Genomic DNA, 19,070 nt, shown 5'->3' on the forward strand with positions numbered 1-19,070 from the left:
GTGACTCTTTGCGACCCTATGAACTATAGCCCTCCAGGCTCCTCTCTACATAGGATTTCCCAGGGAAGAATCCTGGAGTGGGTTGCCATTTCCTTCTCCAGGGGATCTTCTCTGTCTAGGGATTGAACCCACATCTCCTTCATTGTGGGCGGATTCTTTTAATGCTTAGCCACCAGGTCAGCCCGTGCTCAGCATACTTATTTGAAATTTCAGCAAAAAGAATAGTCACTCCACTGCTGAACCTCTTGACTGTAGAATATATTAGAACTTCCCCCCGTTTTCAAGGGAAGTCAAAATCTAAGGTAGTCTGCCCATCTCAGTTTCTGTTGAATTTACTGTTACTGTGATGGATCTTTAAGTGCAGGATCTCAGACTTTATTTCTCTGGCATAAAAAGGAATGTCTGTATCACCTAGTAAAGCCATGATATCTACTGTTAGTACATATTTTTGGTGTTCGGGAGAGCTAGGGTAGTTATTTATAGAAGTGGGGCCACTGTTTTTCCATAAAGACTTGTTTTTATCATACTAATTTCATCCAGATACATTCTCACTATAAATATAGACACACCTGTGAATAGGAGAAATAGATACGGTTTGGATACTTTAGTATTATATATTATTCAAACTCATTAATTTGAATATTTCTGTTTTATGAACCCAGGAAGATTTATAGGACATTTATGTACCAGTCACTGTTGTAAGTGTACAATTCCTTGACACTTTTAAATAAGGCTGATGAAGCATTATAAATATTCTTTCAATATAACTTATTCATTAAGCATTGTATGATATTGTCTCTTTACCAGGCACTATTCTAGGCACTGAGGTTGTGAATATAAATGAGTTTCTGTGCTCAAAGAATTCATGACCTAATTAAGAGATAGATGATGTAAAATATAGGATATTTCCATAAATAGACCTGGGTTAGATCCCTGGATGGGAAAATCCCCTAGAGAAGGGAAAGGCTACTCATTCCAGTATTCTGGCCTGGAGAATTCCGTGGACTATGTAGTCCCTGAGGTCGTAAAGAGTCAGACACGACTGAGCAAATTCCACTTTCTTTCTAAGATATTGAGCAGTATATCATTGATTTAATAACACTTTAGTGGCAAGTCACACACAAAATCCATTCCAAATAATTGAAAGGAAAAGGGTGCAATAGTCACATAAAGAAGCATCCCAATTTTAAAAACTTTCAAAGTTTTAAAAATCCCAGAAGTGGTAAGATCATCACAGCTCATCTGATAAATGCACTGCTTGAGGAGGGTTCAAGTTACACAGGTGGCAGTCAGGAGGGAGTGCTTCAGATCGTGGAGTGGCTCAGAAAGTTTCCAAAGAGGAAGAAACGCTTATGGGGAATTTTGAAGGAGGAAGAGAGATTGACAGCCACACAAATTAGCCAAACAAATTGTTAGAGGTGATAAAAGCATGCAGGGAGAGAAATCTGTGTGTGCAAAGTTTGATTAGATAAGATGTGTTTGGAACTATAAGAAGCTTGGTGAATCTGTAGAGTAAGGGGAGAGGGGAGAAGCAACTGGGTTTCAGAATGGAGATGTGAGCACTGGCCGGAGCAAAAGCAGCCTCCTGTGTCATGCAGAGGAGATTTCACTCTATCCTCCAGGTCACTGGTCTCCAAACTCTTTGTTGACATCAATTTAGTGGGTAAACATTAAGTTTTTTTTTAATGAAATTGAATAAAGCAGAATAGAAATATGGTGCATCATGTGGTTTAAGGCTTTATAATTCCCAAAATTTCGTTTCAGTTAAGATGTGTGAGTCATGATATAAAGTACATTTTCTATCTCTGTAGGTGTTGGAAACCTCTGTCCTTGGTGTTGGGATCCACTCAAATTAATTTAGAAAAATATGCGTGTCATACTCAGATTGATGGTAAGAAAATTTACTCTCCCAATAATATTGCACGGATTTGATTGGAGGAGGCACTATTTATTGCAGGCAAGAGAGGCAATTTGGACTGTTTTTGTGACTGTCCAGGTGAGAAATGAGAGATCACACCAAATTTGGTGCATTAATGTGGTTTTCAGGGTTATGTCTGTAATAGATAGTAGGATATTTTCATATTAGGTATGAACTCCTCGGAGGAAACATCTAAGTCCTTATTTGCACATCCAGTGTCAATATGCATGGCTTTGCCGGAGAGAGGTATGGATGGTGTTCAGTGAGAGGAAATGGGTGAGGTGGACCCTTAGAAACTTACCCGTAAGGCAAAGCCTTCAATCTTGATGCACTGGCCCACTGAGATTCCACCAACAGTGGTAGAAAATGTCTCAAGTCACTTGTTAATAATATAATAAATGTGACAAATCATGTGTTTTCTGAAATTATCAAGTTTAAGTTCTAGACCCCCATTACTTCCAGGTCAGCTTCTTACAATCCTCTTCAGGGATCTCCCTACAGCCAAGCAGTTACCCCAGCCCTGGTACTCACCCTTCTTGCTCCTCTGATCTCAACGTATAGATTTATTCTGACCCTTTCCTCTCTGCCAGGAACCCCCAGCCTTTCCAGTGTCCACCAGTCAAATCCCTGCCTTCCTTTAGTTTTGTCTCTGACCCATTGGGGTCCGAGGGGACCCTGCTTGCAGATGAGGAATCTGTCAGATGTCACTGTCACAGCCTTACCTGTGGGGAGATGCACCTGTCAGAGGCTGAAGTACCTGTGCTTTGCTCCTCCTGTGCAGGCTTTGGCATCTCAGATCACAAAGCTGGCTGCGGTAGTGCTCAGAAGGGCCAAGGACTCCCCTTTATCTGCTGACTTATTCAGAAGTACCGCCTTTCCAATAATTTTTTAAGGCATTAAGTTGTTGATAGAGTGTTTATTAGGACTACAGGAGGATGCTCAAGATCATGCCTTAGACTAGCGGTCCCCAACCATTTTGGCACCAGGGACCACTTTCATGAAAGACAATTTTTCGGGATGATTCAAGGGCGTTACATGGATTATTCACTTTATTTCTATTATTATTATATCAGCTCCACTTCAGATCATCAGGTATTAGATCCCAGAAGTTGGGGACCCCTGCCTTAGATGACAGGACTGTGAGTTACCAAGAGAAAGGAGCCAAGAGGACACTCTTGCAAAGGACCTTCTCCTGCCCTCACCAACTTCGTCTGGCTAAACCTTGCCTGCTTATGTGCCCCTCCCAAGCCTGAGCACTGCTAGGCCATCTTGCCCTGTGGTCTCCACAGGAGCTTTCTTTTTTACCTTCAGACATAATTTAGGTCTTTGAGAATAAGAACCATTCAGGTAGACCTTAAGCCTGTAGTGATATTTAGGTTGGTCCCAGAGATGGCAGCCCACTCCAGTACTCTTGCCTGGAAAATCCTATGGACAGAGGAGCCTGGTAGGCTACAGTGCCTGGGGTTGCAAAGAATCAGACATGACTGAGCAGCTTCACTTTCTTTCACTTTCATCTTCCTCAATAGGTTTCCAGGTGGCTCAGTGGTAAAGAATCCACCTGCCAATGCAGGAGCCACAGGAGATGTTGATTCAATCCCTGGGTTGAAAAGATCCTCTGGAGGAGGACATGGCAACCCACTCCAGTATTCTTGCCTGGGAAATCCCATGGACAGAGGAGCCTAGTGGGCCACAGTCCATGGGGTCGCAAAGAGTTGGACACGACTGAGCATGCATGCATACATCTTCCTCAGCAGTTAATAGAGCATTGGTAGCTCAGCTGGGAAAGAATCTGCCTGAAATGCGGGAAACCCAGGTTTGATTTCTGGGTGGGGAAGTTCCCCTGGAGAAGGGATAGGCTACCCACTCCAGTATTCTTGGGCTTCCCTGGTTGCTCAGATGGTAATGAATCTGCCTGCAATGCTGGAGACCTGGGTTCAATCCCTGGGTTGGGAAGATCCCCTGGAAGAGGGCACTCCAGTATTCTTGCCTGGAGAATCCCCATGGACAAAGGAGCCTGGAGGGCTGCTGTCCATGGGGTTGCAAAGAGTTGGACACGACTGAGTGAATAAGCACAGTGATATTAAGCAGATTTCCTGAGCCTCTGTATTATTAACAGTGTGTTAGGTTCAACCTCATACCATTCCCATTTTTCCAAACACAGGTAGAACAATTCTCTTGTGCTTGATGTGTGGACCCAACCCTCAGATCCCAACAGCTCTCCACCCTGCCATTGTATACCTTCCACCAGGTAGTCAATGACCTTATGTCTCTGACTCCATGAATATCGCACATCTCACCTCCAACTGATCAAATGGAATTGTCCATTTCTCCACCTCCTGGCTTTGCCTGCTGGTGCCTCTGTAGTTACATTTTCTGAATATGGCTTAGTGCTTCTTCCTGTCCTTGCATGAGGGTCTCCATGAATTTTGCCAGATTTTTTTGCAAAATTTGAGTTGCAAGTATCAGGTCCCAGAAGCCGCAGCAGCTGCTCGATGAATGATCCTGTCGCAGGAGTCAGCAGCCCAGTGTTTCCATTCTCAGGCAGTGGACTGAGGCAAAAGCCTTACACTAGTTCTAGGATTTTGTAAGAGCAGCTTTCTTGAGTTTAAATATAAAGATGTTACTTCAAATATCATTTAGAGAAATGCTCTTAATGTACAACCCATTTCACTTATGTTACATGCTCTAGTGAACAACCACTATTGATTTTATACTAATAGTTCATGCATTAACTCAACAAATATTTATTAACTGGCTGCTGTATTATTAGATACTGAGCTAGATGTGGGAAATTAAACATAGACCAAGACAGATTGAGTTTCTTCCCTCATTGTATTGAGTTTTGACAAATATTAATTATAATGATGTTTATATTATTTGGACACGTTGGATTTTTACTTTTTTTCTTTAAGAGGAACAAGCAAGGGTATATTTTTATGTGTGCAGAGCACATCTGAGAGAGAATGAGGCTGTGTCTATTTCTCTTGGTAGTGACACGCTACTTACAAATACAGAATTTCGGTTGTGGTGATCACACAAATAAGCTGTTCAGTATTGTTCAGCTCATGTGTGTGTGTATGTTAGTCTCTCAGTTGTGTCTGACTCTTGGTGACCACCACCACGCACTATAGCCTGAAAGGCTTCTCTGACCATGGGATTCTACAAGCAAGAATACTGGAGTGGGTCGCCATTCCCCTCTCCAGGGGATCTTCCCAACCCAGGAATCGAACCTGGGTCTCCTGCATTGCAGGAAGATTCTTTACTGTCTGAGCCACCAGGGAAGCCTGTTCAGGTCATGAGTTCATATTAATTCACACATTCTCTGTACCCTAGTATTAATGTTAATACCTATTCTTCAATTTTACATAATTGCAGTCTTTTAAATGTTGCTTGTGGAATGAAAGGTCATAAAAATCCAATATGTTAGTTGTATTCAGTTTTAAAACATTAAATTGTGTGTATGTGTATATATATATATTATTATGCTGCTGCTAAGTCGCTTGAGTCGTGTCCGACTCTGTGCGACCCCATAGACGGCAATCTACCAGACTCCTCCGTCCCTGGGATTCTCCAGGCAGGAACACTGGATTGGGTTGCCATTTCTTTCTCCAAAGCATGAAAGTGAAAAGTGAAAGTGAAATTGCTCAATTGTGTCTGACTCTGTGCAACCCCATGGACTGCAACCTACCAGGCTCCTCCGTCCATGGGATTTTCCAGGCAAGAGTACTGGAGTGGATTGCCATTGCCTTCTCTGATACTATTATATATAATAGTATATAATGATATAGATATTATTATATAAAGTCTAATAATGTATAAATATATAATATATAATTATTATGATATAATATAATAATACATATATATATAAAATAATGTTTGGAGCATTTTAGTGGCCAGCTTCATTATTCACTTGGGTATAAGGTGATGGCAAATTAGGAAAGCAATGTCTAATGATGAGGCTAAAACTAAAAGTCAGTATTTGTGCTAATATTTCTGTGTTTTAGGAGAGGGCTGTCTTGAAGAGCTGTGGGACTTGGGAAGAGGAACTCAGGCTAGGGTGGCAGCATGGGTTTTGCTGGCTGGTTTGGTGTGAGGGGCAAGAAGTTGGGAAAGTTAATATCAGAGTCTTGAAGCCATAGTCTTAAAAGTGAGGAAAGAAGAGGAAAGTTCTAGAAGTTTCTAGCAACTTACAGTAGAAGATGAAAAGCGACCTGCCTGAAGGGGGAAAAATGTTCGACAAGCAGTATTTGGAAATTATCCATCTTTATATGCCCAAATTTATCTCAGAGTATGATTTCTGGTAGAGCTGCTGTCTGCTGCCCAGATGCTCGCAGCACAGAAGAGTCACAGGTAGATATGTGTGACATGTGTGACGCTGTGAGTTTTCAGGCCAGGTCACCATCTGCTGCCCCAAAGCTGTTCCACCTACAGTGTCGACATCTTGGTTGATGGCAACTCAGATCAAACTCTGGACTCATCCGGACTTTTCTCTCTTCGTCTTACCACACGCACTCTATTAGCAGTCCTGGCAGTCCTCACTTCAAAATGTAATTGTAATCTGACCACTTCTCCCATCTCCTTTGACCACGATTAAAGCCAAATATGAAAGATTACAGGAAAGAATGGACTACTGGGTATAGATCAAGGCTGTGAATATAACTTTCTCCAATGATGGAATTCTACGTTTTCAGTGTCCAGTACAGTAGCCACTGGCCACATGTGGCTATGAGCACTTGGAACGTGAATAGTACAACTAATAAACTGGCTTTTAGTGTTAATAAAATGTAAATAGCCATATGTTGCTAGGAGCTGCCATATTAGACAGTGCAAGTCCAGCTAATGAAATACTTATTGAGTCCTACCATATGCAAGGAATTGGAGACTCTGGAATTTGAAGCAGGTGGGACTTGCTCACCTGCAAGGAAAAAGAAACAGATCTCCATGACAACAGAGTGCAGTTGAAAGGATAGGAGGTCATGGGTTACAGATTGGATTGGGAGTGGGCAGCTCAGGACAAACAAAGACCTTATCATGGCCAAGGGAACTTGTTACTGACTCTGAGAGAAGGAGATGCAGTAATGCTGGCACAAGAATTCTGGATGGGTCCGTGAATTAGATGATTTCATTTTTTGAAGGATAATTTTATTCTTATGGCAGAGTCATTAGCTGCTGGGCAGAACTGGCTAAATAAGAAACGTTTGAATTGAAAAATAAAATTAGAATTTATTTTCCTTATGTGTGTTGGAGGTCAATAAAATATAACAGTGAATGTGGTCCTTGAATTGACAGCAAGAGAGTTTTAGCCTTCCTAAGTACAAATGGGGCTTCCCTGGTGGCTCAGTGGTAAAGAACTTGCCTGCTGAGTCAGGGGACGTGGGTTCTATCCCTGGGTCAGGAAGATCCCCTGGAGGAGAGCATGGCAACATACTCCAGTACTCTTGCCTGGAGAATGCCACGGAAAGAGGAGCCTGGCGGGCTACAGCCCGTAGGGTCACAAAGAGTTGAACACAACTGAAGTGACTTAGCACATGCACACACAGCTAATAATATGGTACAAGGCCTGCTAAGAAAATTATGTTGCTTAGTTTGAAGCCCATGATGCTCGGATACAGTATATTAGAAAATACCTTTTAATATTCACACAGCACTGGTTCCTGGAAGGACGTGTGATATAAAAGCTTAAAGCAAGAAAATAACCTTGATTTACTCCCAACCTCTTATTTAAACAGAGATTCTTGTTGTGCCTTTGCAAAAATTACCCTCAGCTAATTATTACTTCCTCTGCTGATGACCATTGCTAAGTAATACATGTCACGAATACTTCAGTCTTATTTATTTGTGTGAGAAAGATAAGTGCAGTGAAGCACAGTAACTTCTGAGAGTCTTGTCTTTAGCCTGCGCATGTGTGTCCCCGTATGAAATGGGCTGTTATCTGAGTCTCTCCTTTCTTTCATCAGTGAACTCAGACAGAGTGAACTGTGACAAACGAGTGTCGCCAGCTTTGAAACTTTCGTCCGCTGCCAGTGTCCGAGTAAGAACTCAGCAAATATTTGTGGAGTAGGCTAGCTATTTACTTTATTTGACAATACCAACCAAACTTCTTAGGTCAGTTGTGAATTGTGGTGTTTCTTAATTACTTATAAGTTACTGATCACTTATTTTGTGTGATTTCCATATAAAGGAGACTATTTTTAGTTTTTTTTTTTCTTTTTTGAGTTGAAAGTATGCAGGTGTACAAGTAATAAATATGTAGAATAGATAGAAAATGGTAGTTTGGCTAGCTTCTTTTGTAGACTTAACGCTTATTTATCTCTTTACTCTTTCTGGTTATCTTACTTGCCTTCTCCGGCTCGTCGTTTCTTTCTCCGTTTACCTCAAAGACAACACACAAAGTTGTGAGTGTATTCTGAAATTTGGTCGCGGTGGAAATAGAAGAAAGTGTCTCTTTTCTTGTTTCCCCTTCTGAAGTTATGTCACATACTTTCTCTGCTGTTCATACTTCTCATTTTGCCAAAGTGTGCCTCTTAGAGCTGTCTGCTTTTGTTGTTGTTCAGTCACTAAGTCGTCTCCGACTCTTTGCGACCCCTAAGGACTGCAGCACGTCAGCTAGTTAGGTCTGTTTACAGGGACAATATCCAGTTCCATTAAGTGTGTCCTCTTGCATTGCAGGAGCTATGCCTGTCCCAGACCAGCCTTCGTCAGCCTCAGAGAAGACCAGCTCCTTGAGCCCTGGCCTCACCACCTCCAATGGGGATGGCTCGGAAACAGAAACCACCTCGGCCATCCTTGCCTCGGTTAAAGAACAGGTAGAAACATTCCACTTTTCTGACATACATATTGGGACATTTTTGAAATTGTTCTTTCTGGATGAAAGCTGGTAATTTAGTTACATTGGGGAGAAAGTCATGATTTTATAGCAGGATATTGGTGTTCATTATACCATTGTTATTAAAATATGATTATAACGGCTTTTGACTCAGTTTTTATTCAAGATTTAGGCAGCTTTCCTTGCAAAAGTAGCCTACAGAAAAAGAGCAAAAATTGTAGTCAAATTCTTACAGGTAAAGTTTTGGCAGATTCATTGATGGATGTGATGTTTAATACCGTTAAATGTGTGAAGCCAAATAATTGGTCTGTGGGAAACCTAAAGTCTGGTAAAATTTCAAAGTATATCCATGAAGCTAAACAATTTATAAGGGTGAGAACAGATGAATATCACGGTGGGCTAAGCAAATTCATTTTCTGCATGTTTCTGAGACGACTTTGGAATAATACGTTTCAGAAGTTTTCCTGCAAAACTGAAGTCTAAATGATTCTTCTTTCACCATTTCTTTGCCATAAAAATGGATAAGCAAATAAAATCTGAAATCTCATATTTAAAAGTAATTGTTTCATAAAATTCATGTTTCTTCTATATAAAAGGTGGTAATTAAGAAAGCTGGAAAATCAAGTTTTTATATTTGCTTCTTTTCCTTACCATGGACTGGAATGTAAATCAGTGTTTTGTTTTGTTTTAAGTGCAAAAGCATCCTGTCTTTGAATTATATCATTCAGGGATGCTGAAATAGCAACAGCAGTTGGAGAAGAGTGACATAATTTTCCTGAACCCAGGAACATCTTAATAAAGCGATAGACTAAATGGAGCAATTACAGACTCAACTAAGAGAAGGACTTTGGTTTTCCTAGAGAACACTGATTTTGTTTAATAAATGGGAACTGATTTAGGTAAAGGTTGATGATCAACCTATCAAGGAGTAGCTAAGGAAAGATGCATTGAAGAAATCAGTGATGCTATTAGTTAAAATTGTGTCACCAGGTCAGAAAGTGTGAAGCAAAATAAGGACAGATGAATGGATGGGTTATGAATGGATAATCTAGTTTGTGAAAATGGTAAGTAATCAGGAAATTGGGTTGAGGCCCAGACTGTATTGCTTGATTAATTTCTTCTAAAAGCCTACTCATGAGAGTTTTCTGACTATTTTTCATGAGTAATGGAAACAGGGAGGGAAAGTCCATGCTGCTTCTCATACTCCAGATACCGCTTTGTTACATCACTGGGTTACGTCGTGGGTTTTTATTCTGGCGTGGTCTGGACATCATGCTAGGCCACTAGCTTTAGAGCAGTGACAAAGTGTAAAGCATGAGAAATAAATTTAGTAAGACAACCAGACCTGTCTGATGAAAAGACCCCACTTGCCTTATGGTGTGGCCAAAAATAAAAATAAATATATAAACAAAGTAGATAAGCAACAAGCACTAAAAATTTTTAAAAAGTTACTGTGAAGAGCTTGTTTTCTAATTATTAAAATCATTTCCTTGCTTATAGATAAGGTGAGATTCTTTGTGGCAAATAAGTAATACGAGGAGGAATGAAAATCTGTCTTAGGAAGCTGAGACAGAGCAAGTGGTAACACCCAAATCAGAGATATGGGTGGCAGTTTCCACGGGCGGTGTCTGCCAGTTTGGAGGCAGAAATCACTCAGCAGGAGAGCCCATGGACTTCCTTGGTGTGGCCTCATGGAAACAACCAATCTCTTCCTTCACTAGGGGATTTTTGTCCTAAATTATTCTTCAGACTTCCGTCCTCTCTTTTTCTCAGGGATAGACCATTTTTATGGAGTTCAAACTAAGTTAACTATGTTTTTTAAAAGCTTTAGCTGAAATTAAGGAAAAATAACTTTACAAATTAATACCTTCTATGATTTTTAATAATTATATGCATAATCTGTTTATAAATCTTTTCACTTAAAGGATATCATTTGCCTGGCCCTCTTTAGGTGCTAATAAGAAATAGCTTTCTTGAGTAAAAATACTATTTCTTCATTCAGAGAATTTCAAGTAAAAAATTTTATGACATTAAACTTATTACCACTCTAGTCCTGACTCTTTGGGAGTCATTTCTACAGGAGGGAAGTGATTTTTTTTTTTTTTTTTTATCATAGCAGGCATATATTCTGAGGTGACTGGGTATAATAGGCTACATGAGTTAATTACTCATTCATTAAATATACTTAGTATGTTATTCAGGTAAATTACAATAAAGAGTAGTAATGGAAATGAATATGTAAAGAAAGCTCAGTCTAGTAAAAATTCATTGGAGTACGTTGTTAATGAGACTAAGAACACAAGCTCTTAGGCTGGTAGTTGAAATTGCATGGAAATAAATTCTAGTCTATAACCACTGAATAGAATTTACATCATGCCAAACCGTGAACCATGGAATGCGTCCCATGTGGCATGTATGGTGTGACTGAGGCATTTGTAAGCTGAGTCCTAAAGTGTTTGAGCACCCATCAGTCATGGAGTGTTCAGTGAAAAGGTGTTCACTGATCTTTTTTCTCTATTCTGATTTCCCATCTTGGTTGCTTTTTAACTGGTGAATTTTGTACTTCTGTTTTAGCATAAACAGACCGATGATTTATGCTATACTCTGTGGGTAGTTTTCTGTGTTCCAGAGACATCAGTCTCATTTCCAACATTTACCAAGTCTCTCATCCTGTGGGGCTCCAAGGGGGAGACACTCAGTCCCTACTCTTCCTGAGGGTGAGTGTTCATTACCCAAAGAGGAAGAGAGGACAGAGGTTGGGTGAGGATTCTTGTCATGTCATCTGAACCAATAACTGAGAGGAGACTGACAACCATTCATCGCAAAGAGGAGCCAAAGTGCTATGATGGCTAAAAGGGTGAGAAGGGTCAGGGGATTTAAAGATAGGAGATAATTGCTATGATGGTGGCAATGACCCATAAGAAGAGAAGAAATTAGCGATGCTTGACAGAGGGGGTATGATTTCAGGGGGAAAGTTACTGAGTAGGTGAGAGTGAAGGGGAACCAGTGCACCAGTGGAGGGAACAAAGACAGTTCACCTATGAGAACAGGAGAATGACAAAGTACATGGTTGCAGGTAGGCTGATGGCTTGGCACTGGAAATGTGTGTATTTCTATTCTCCTGTCATCAGGTAGACATGGTCAGTGCATTCTGAGTTGGAGCCTATTTGAAGTCTGAAAAGCTGGAGGAGAGGCATTGGATATGATGGATGGAAGAATATGACTATAATGATGGATATTGGAATTGATGCTAAGTGACAAGAGGTGAAAGACAGGAAAATTGATAGGAACAAAGAATTCACAGAGCGAATAGCTACAGATGCTGATAGCATGAGAACCATGTGCTTAAATCAGGAATTTGAAAGCAATTATTGTTAATGTCGAGGCCTTGGTTATGACTCTGGGAAGTAAGAGCAAATCAAGAAAAGAGAGAGAAAGATTGTTATTGACTGTGAAAGCTACTCTAAGGATGAAGGCAGGGCCGTGGCTCAAATCCCCATCACTGGAGAGGAGAGACCCAAGGCCACCCCGTGACTGCAAGAAATACAAACATGTTTGCTTCCGGTTTGCCTGAGAGTAGTCATCTGATCTTCATTTTCTTGTTTTTGTTTTTCTAAATTGTTCCAATGCTGGTCTGTAGTATTTGACAAGAATTTACATTTACTTGCTCTATGTAATGTTGATCTGTATATTTTATCTTAAATCAACGTGTACTATTTTGCTCTTAAGAAAACCATGACTTTCCTAAAATTGTACCCATTTTAAAATATTTTTTTTTCTTTCCCTTCAGTTGATCAGTGTTTAATTTGATCATCATATGCTTTCAAAGCTGGTGTCTAAAGGGTCTTCTTATAAAAGCTAGAAAAATCATGGGGGCTTTTGTTAACTATTTTTTTAATTGAAGTATAGTTAATTTACAATGTTGTATTACTTTCAGGTATAGAGCAAAGTGATTCAGATATATATGTATATAACTGACATATCCTTTTTCAGATCCTTTTCCATGGGGTGCTTCTTAAAAACCTTTAGATTTTTGAAAAATCTTTAGAGCTCATATAGATTATTGATCTTTGTAAATTATTATGGTACAGATAGAAGTGTTTTTTGTAATGATTCTAACTACAGACCATTAAATGCAAATGTGTTATTTTTTTGTATTTATTTAATAGTGTTTATCACATGCCGACTATGTGCTTAGAACTGTGCTTTCCCTGGGTGACAACACAGATTTGGAGTATTATTGCTTTCAAGTATAGCAATGAAGCTAAAAATATAAGACAAACGCATATGAAAAGTTATAAAATATTTTTAAAAATTGTGGGTGAATTATTTATTTATTTGTTTGCTTTTGACTGTGACGGGTCTGCGTTGCTGCCTGGGCTTTGCTCTGGTTGCAGTGAGCAGTGTCTCCTCTCTGGTTGCACTGTGTGGGCTTCTCATCGCAGTGGCCTCTCTGGTTATGGAGCGTGGGTTCTAGAGCCCACTTTCAGTAGTTTCTGGACTCTAGAGCACTGCCTCAGTGTGGCGCACGGGCTTAGCTGCCCCGAGGCATGTGGGACCTTCCCAGATCCGGGATAGAACCTATGTCTCCTGCATTGGCAGGAGGATTCTTTGCCGCTAAGCCACCACCAGGGAAGACCTGTGGGTGAAGTTTTAAGAAAACACTCTAGTCAATATATTATAAAATTCCAAATGGTTTGTAACAATAAACATATTCCTTAAAATTGATTGTGTTTATAACTATAGATGCTCTATTGCTACAGTAACTTCTCCTGTTCTTTAAATTCCTCAAGGATTGAAGATCATATTATTGCTTTCAAAGGAAATTTTTAGTATCATGATTTAGGATATTGGTAATTTTTAAGTAATAAAATAGTGTTATTTTGCTTTTAATCATTTTTTGTTATTATGTTTAATGTAGAAAAGTAGGAGTAGAGGCATTTCTGAGCTCCCAGTATGGGCAAAACTACTGCAGAGTATTTTGCATATGTCCGAATCATATGAAGGTACTAAAAAAGTATTTAAAAATATTTATCTTACATAAAATCTAAAAAAATCTGGATCATTTACATTGACTCATGTGTTAGGATAGCATGCCTTTATTTTTACTTACAGTCTACATTTATATATCTTTAAAATTACATAGCTCTGTACAACAAGAGTATTATTGGGAAGGAGTGCATTATAAAATGCTTCGTTAATTGGTATTTTTCCAGTGCTGCATAACACTGCAGAATTTCTCAGTATTATTCATGTCCCTGTGATATGCAACAATAGTTTCTGATAACACAACATGGAAAATGACCTATGTAACTAATCAGTTTCTAAAGTATATTTTGCAAAATATTTTATGAAACTAATGATGAAATTATCATCCATGAAAAAAGAGGAAATTAAAACACCTTTAGGAAAGGTCAGGAAGATGGAGAAGGATTATCTGCAAAGACTAGTGAACTTTATATTTCATTTAGTCAGAGAAGAAAAAGTATTAGATCATAGTGACACGAGTTGAACTTTCTCCGTGTATCAAAATTAAAATGAGAATTATTTGATTGATAATTTTAAAATTTATTTCTTTTTTAGCCAGATATAGATTGAAAGTTTTTTAAAAAAGGGATGGGGTCATGACTTTACTCTTTTTTCATTTCTAGAACAGGAGCTATGTTAGGGGCAGTGAATGTCTGTTTGAACTGGGTCTGGGTAGATGATAAAGCTAATAACAAGGAAAGGGAGGAGCCTGGAGTCAGCAAGGATCAGAAAGCCTTATAGATAAAACATGCCCACTAGGGGAGCCAGTTGTAGCTACAGTGACCACATGGATGTGTAGTCTTCCAGCAGGTCAAAGAAAGCAAGCCCGTAGTGTAAGTAGAGATCTGGAGTTCCAACTCGGAAGGAAAGGGGTGGTCATGTGGCACCAGACTGATAGGATCAGCTAGGCTTGAAGCAAGTCTATTTGGATCCTGGAGCCTTTGAATCACAAAAATGATGGTTGAAACGGGAGATCAAGGAGGATCAAAGCTCATAATCGATTTGTGTAAGATTTGGGGAATCAATGCGGAAGGTTTTAGTGATGGCTGGATAACTCTGCAAGGATGGATATGTTGTCTGCCTCCCTTCTGTGCTCCCCTGTTTGTATTCCTGTCTTGCCTGAAAGTTATTTTGAGTTCTTTTCTCTAAAGCTTAATTTTCCCCTTAACATTTTATTTTGTAACTCTTCTCAAGACACATATGTACTCATCCATCTTTTTAATAACCCCAGATTCTATTCTAAGCATTAATTTGTTGGTTGATGTCTGCTTAGTCTCTTTAGAGGTGTTATTTGTTCAGTTTTTAGGAGACTGAAGACTATAATGGGAAAAATAAAAATGGACTAACCCTTTACATGCTAAGTTAGAAGACAAGCTCTTAATAGGTGGTTTTTTGTAACATGATATTATAGTGTCTAATGTGTCTTTAATATTTGTTATTAGAATTCATTGTTATGTGAAATCACATTGAATATTTTGAATGTGGTATTTTAATAATTTTAAGTAAGATTTCCATTATAAAATGATTCATGCACATTGTGAAAAGTTTAAAAAACTCAAAATGGAGTAAAGGTGCAGATTTTATTTGAGGATAACACTGCAGTTATTGTTGCCATATTTGGGAAGATTTCCTTCTTAGATTTTTTTTTATATGACTATATAATTATTTGTACACATTTTCATTTTTCTTTGTGTTTTATACTTTGTGCATTTAATATTATATCAAGTATTTTTATATCACTAAATATTTTAGAACATTTTTTCTAATGGTTATATAAGTAGATACACTGGGAATTATTTAATATTATAATTTTATTTAACTTTTTTCCTTCTTAATTGAGCTCTTCAGTTGATTCCATTTTCTCAGATTGAAAAAAAAAATGACATGTCATAATTTCTTGTACATAAATCATTGGGTCTACTTTGACAGAGGCTGCCTGAAGCAAAGTTTTGAGAATGACTTTAAAAACATTTGCAAACTCACTGAGAAAATCTGTCATAATTAATTACTGATAAGAGCCACAGGCAGGATGTATGAAGTAGGAACTCCTGGGGTATCACCCTGTACAAGGTTTGTGTGGAATGGAAAATTAACAAATAGAATATTCTATAGGGAGTAAATGGGAAGAACATGTTTAGAGCAACTGAACCAAATATGATAGAAACAGTCAAAATAAACATAGGAATTATAGCAGGACAAGGAAACACTGTTAAATAGAATCTCTAAATGCCAAAAGAATTCTTTAAAAGGACTGATATTAAATTTCTTTAAATTTTATATTTCAATAAAATATATATTACGTATTTCTTTAAAATGTTTATGTGGAACTTATTTCATCAAATATGTAATTAAATGATGACTTTTCTTTCTTTTTTAAAAAAATTAATTTATTTATTTTAATTGGAGACTAATTACTTTACAATATTGTGGTGGTTTTTGCCATACGTTGACATGAATCAGCCACGGGTGTACATGTGGCCCCATTCTGAACCCCCCTCCCACCTCCCTCCCCCCATCCCTCTGGGTTGTCCCAGCGCACCTGCTTTGAGTGCCCTGTTTCATGCATCGAATTTGCACTGGTCTATGATGACTTTTCTTTAGTGATTATTTTGTGAATATTTCTATTTATGACCAAAGAAACTGAAACTTAAAAAACTATTTAGTTTGCTTGCTTACTTCCTTAGTCCGACTCTGTGAGACCCCAGGGACTGTAACCCACTAGGCTCCTCTGTCCATGGGATTCTCCAGGCAAGGATACTAGAGTGGGTTGCCATTTCCTCCTCCAAGGAATCTTCCCAACTCAGGGATTGAACCAATGTCTCATGTGTTTCCTGCATTGCAGGCAGATGCTTGACCCTCTGAGCCATCTGGGAACCATACAGGAAATTGCTATAGAATTGAAATGAGCAGTTAGCTTGGTTTTCTCTGTGACCAAAGTTTTCCTAAAGTCAGGTTAAATGTTGCCTGTGCCTGTGCTGCTTTTATTTAACTCAGAAAAGGGAGGTGGGTCATTTCACATCAACTTGATCTGTGATGTATTTTTGGAATCTGAAGGAATCATTAATGAGACTCCAAACAGACAGACTGACAAAGGTCCATATTGTCAAAGCTGTGGTTTTTCTAGTTGTCATATATGGAGGTAAGAGTTGGACTATAAAGAAGGTTGAGCACTGAAGAATTGGTGCTTTCGAATTGTGGTGCTGGAGGAGACTCTTGAGAGTCCCTTGGACAGCAAGAAGATCAAACGAGTCAATCCCTAAAGGAAATCAACCATGAAATATTCATTGGAAGCTGAAACTCCAATACTTGGCCTCCTGATGCAAACAAGCGACTCACTGGAAAAGACCTTGATGCTGAAAAAGATTGAGGGTGAGAGGAGAAGGGAGTGGTAGAGGATGAGATGGTTAGATAGCACCACTGACTCAGTGGACATGAGCTTAAGCAAACTCCAGGAGATAGTGCAGGACAGAGGAGTCTGGCATACTACAGTCCATGGGGTCCCAAAGAATTGGCTGAACAACAACAAAATAGACATACTTCAGTGAATTTATATAGCTCAGTGCTAGTGTCTGTAGTGAAAATGTGGGGTGATGGGAGTCCCAGGGGTTGAATACCATACCATCACTTTCCTGGAACATTCCTGTTTTTGAGAGTCAGTGGTTTGCACTGACATTATCTCTGGTGTGCATCAGCGACGCAGGTAAACATGCCCCAGGCAGCCCATCGATCATGTTCAAGTTGCTGTCATTTGGCTGCAGTCATTAAAGGAATGTGCAGGTTCATGCCCTGGGCTCTAAATGAGCCTGCTATCTAGTGGCTGCTGGGGAAAAGTGAAGACCAGCCTCCTCCTCTTTCACTAATGACAGGTTTTGACTTTCACATTCTACTCATGGCCTCCAGGACCACTTGCTTAATAAGTAGGAGAAAGAAGGACCCAGTATCAATGAGACCAAAACAACCAAGTAAAAATCACTTTGGACATGTAATCTTCAACATTTCTGTAGCAAATACTAACTAGTTCTATTCACCAAGTCAGTAGATTTTTTAAAAATTTTGTTGGAGTACAGTTGCTTTACAATGTTGTATTAGTTTCTACTGTATAGCAAAGTGAATCAGTTATACATATATCCCCTCTTTTTTTGGATTTCCTTTCCATTTAGGTCACCACAGAGCACTGAGTAGAGTTTCCTGTGCTATACAATCAGTTCTCAGTAGTAATCTATTTTATACAAGTCAGTAGATTTAGTTATCTGGGATGCATTTTGCAGCTTACACCTCCTGGAAGAAAAAGTTATCTTCAAAATTTAAAATTAGATTACAGAAAAGTCAATTTAAGATTTGTTCCATAGTTGTTGGCAAGTCCAAGCAATTCCATGAGCAGTTGGACATGGCCGTTTCTTATGTTCTGAGTAGCAGGATTCCGAGGTGTCAACCAGACTAAGTTGCTTCGGTCGTGTCCGACTCTTTGAGACCCCATAGACTGTAGCCCACTGGGCTCCTCTGTCCACAGGATTCTCCAGGCAAGAATACTGGAGTAGGTTGCCATTCCCTTCTCCAGGGGATCATCCCAACCCAGGGATAGAAACCCCATCTCTTGTGTCTTCTTCATTGGCAGATGGATTCTTTATCACTAGCACCTTCTGGGCAACCCACCAAGGGTCTTTAAATCTTTGAGTGGATTGGAAGCCTCTGCAGGACAGTTGTAGGCCTTCTGGCCAGCACTCATGCCCACCACCTCTACAACAGAGAAGCCTTCGACCAAAACAAAAGATCAGCTTTGAACCTATCCGCTTAGCTAACACAGGTGCTTTTAGGAAATAATACCATTCACTCCAACTACTGGTCAGAGACCTGCAGTTGTCTGTTATAGACCTGTTGGAAGCCAGAGGCATTTATGCTTAAAATAAATAATCTAGAATGTAAATTCTCTAATTTGGGAGCTCTGCTGAGGTCAGGAACAGCACCTCAGTCCTCCACGGTAATACTTTCCAAGAGTGGGGCTTTCATAATGCTGAAGAATTGATGCTTTTGAACTGGGGTGTTGGAGAAGACTCTTGAGAGTCCCTTGGACTGCAAGGAGATCCAACCAGTCCATCCTAAAGGAGATCAGTCCTGAGTGTTCATTGGAAGGACTGATGCTGAAGCTGAAACTCCAATACTTTGGCCACCTGATGCAAACAACTGACACATTGGAAAAGACCCTGATGCTGGGAAAGATCGAAGGTGGGAGAAGAAGGGGACAACAGAGGATGAGATGGTTGGATGGCATCACCAACTCAATGGACATGAGTTTGA

The 19,070-nt window shown here is 39.4% G+C and overlaps 1 protein-coding gene across 1 annotated transcript in view; it reads left to right on the plus strand.

Annotated features, from left to right (window-relative positions):
* The window catches only part of CTNND2 (catenin delta 2), a 1,052,534-nt gene that overhangs the window by 162,093 nt on the left and 871,371 nt on the right, over window positions 1-19,070 (plus strand). Inside the window, exon 2 of the mRNA XM_081517461.1 lies at window positions 8,591-8,727. Coding sequence (XP_081373587.1) covers window positions 8,591-8,727 — 137 coding nt within the window. The remainder of the gene's footprint in view (window positions 1-8,590; window positions 8,728-19,070) is intronic.

This window comes from Giraffa tippelskirchi, chromosome 8 (assembly GCF_054371585.1).
Source record: "Giraffa tippelskirchi isolate mGirTip1 chromosome 8, T2T-mGirTip1v1.2.pri, whole genome shotgun sequence".
In the NCBI taxonomy this organism is placed as follows: domain Eukaryota; kingdom Metazoa; phylum Chordata; class Mammalia; order Artiodactyla; family Giraffidae; genus Giraffa; species Giraffa tippelskirchi.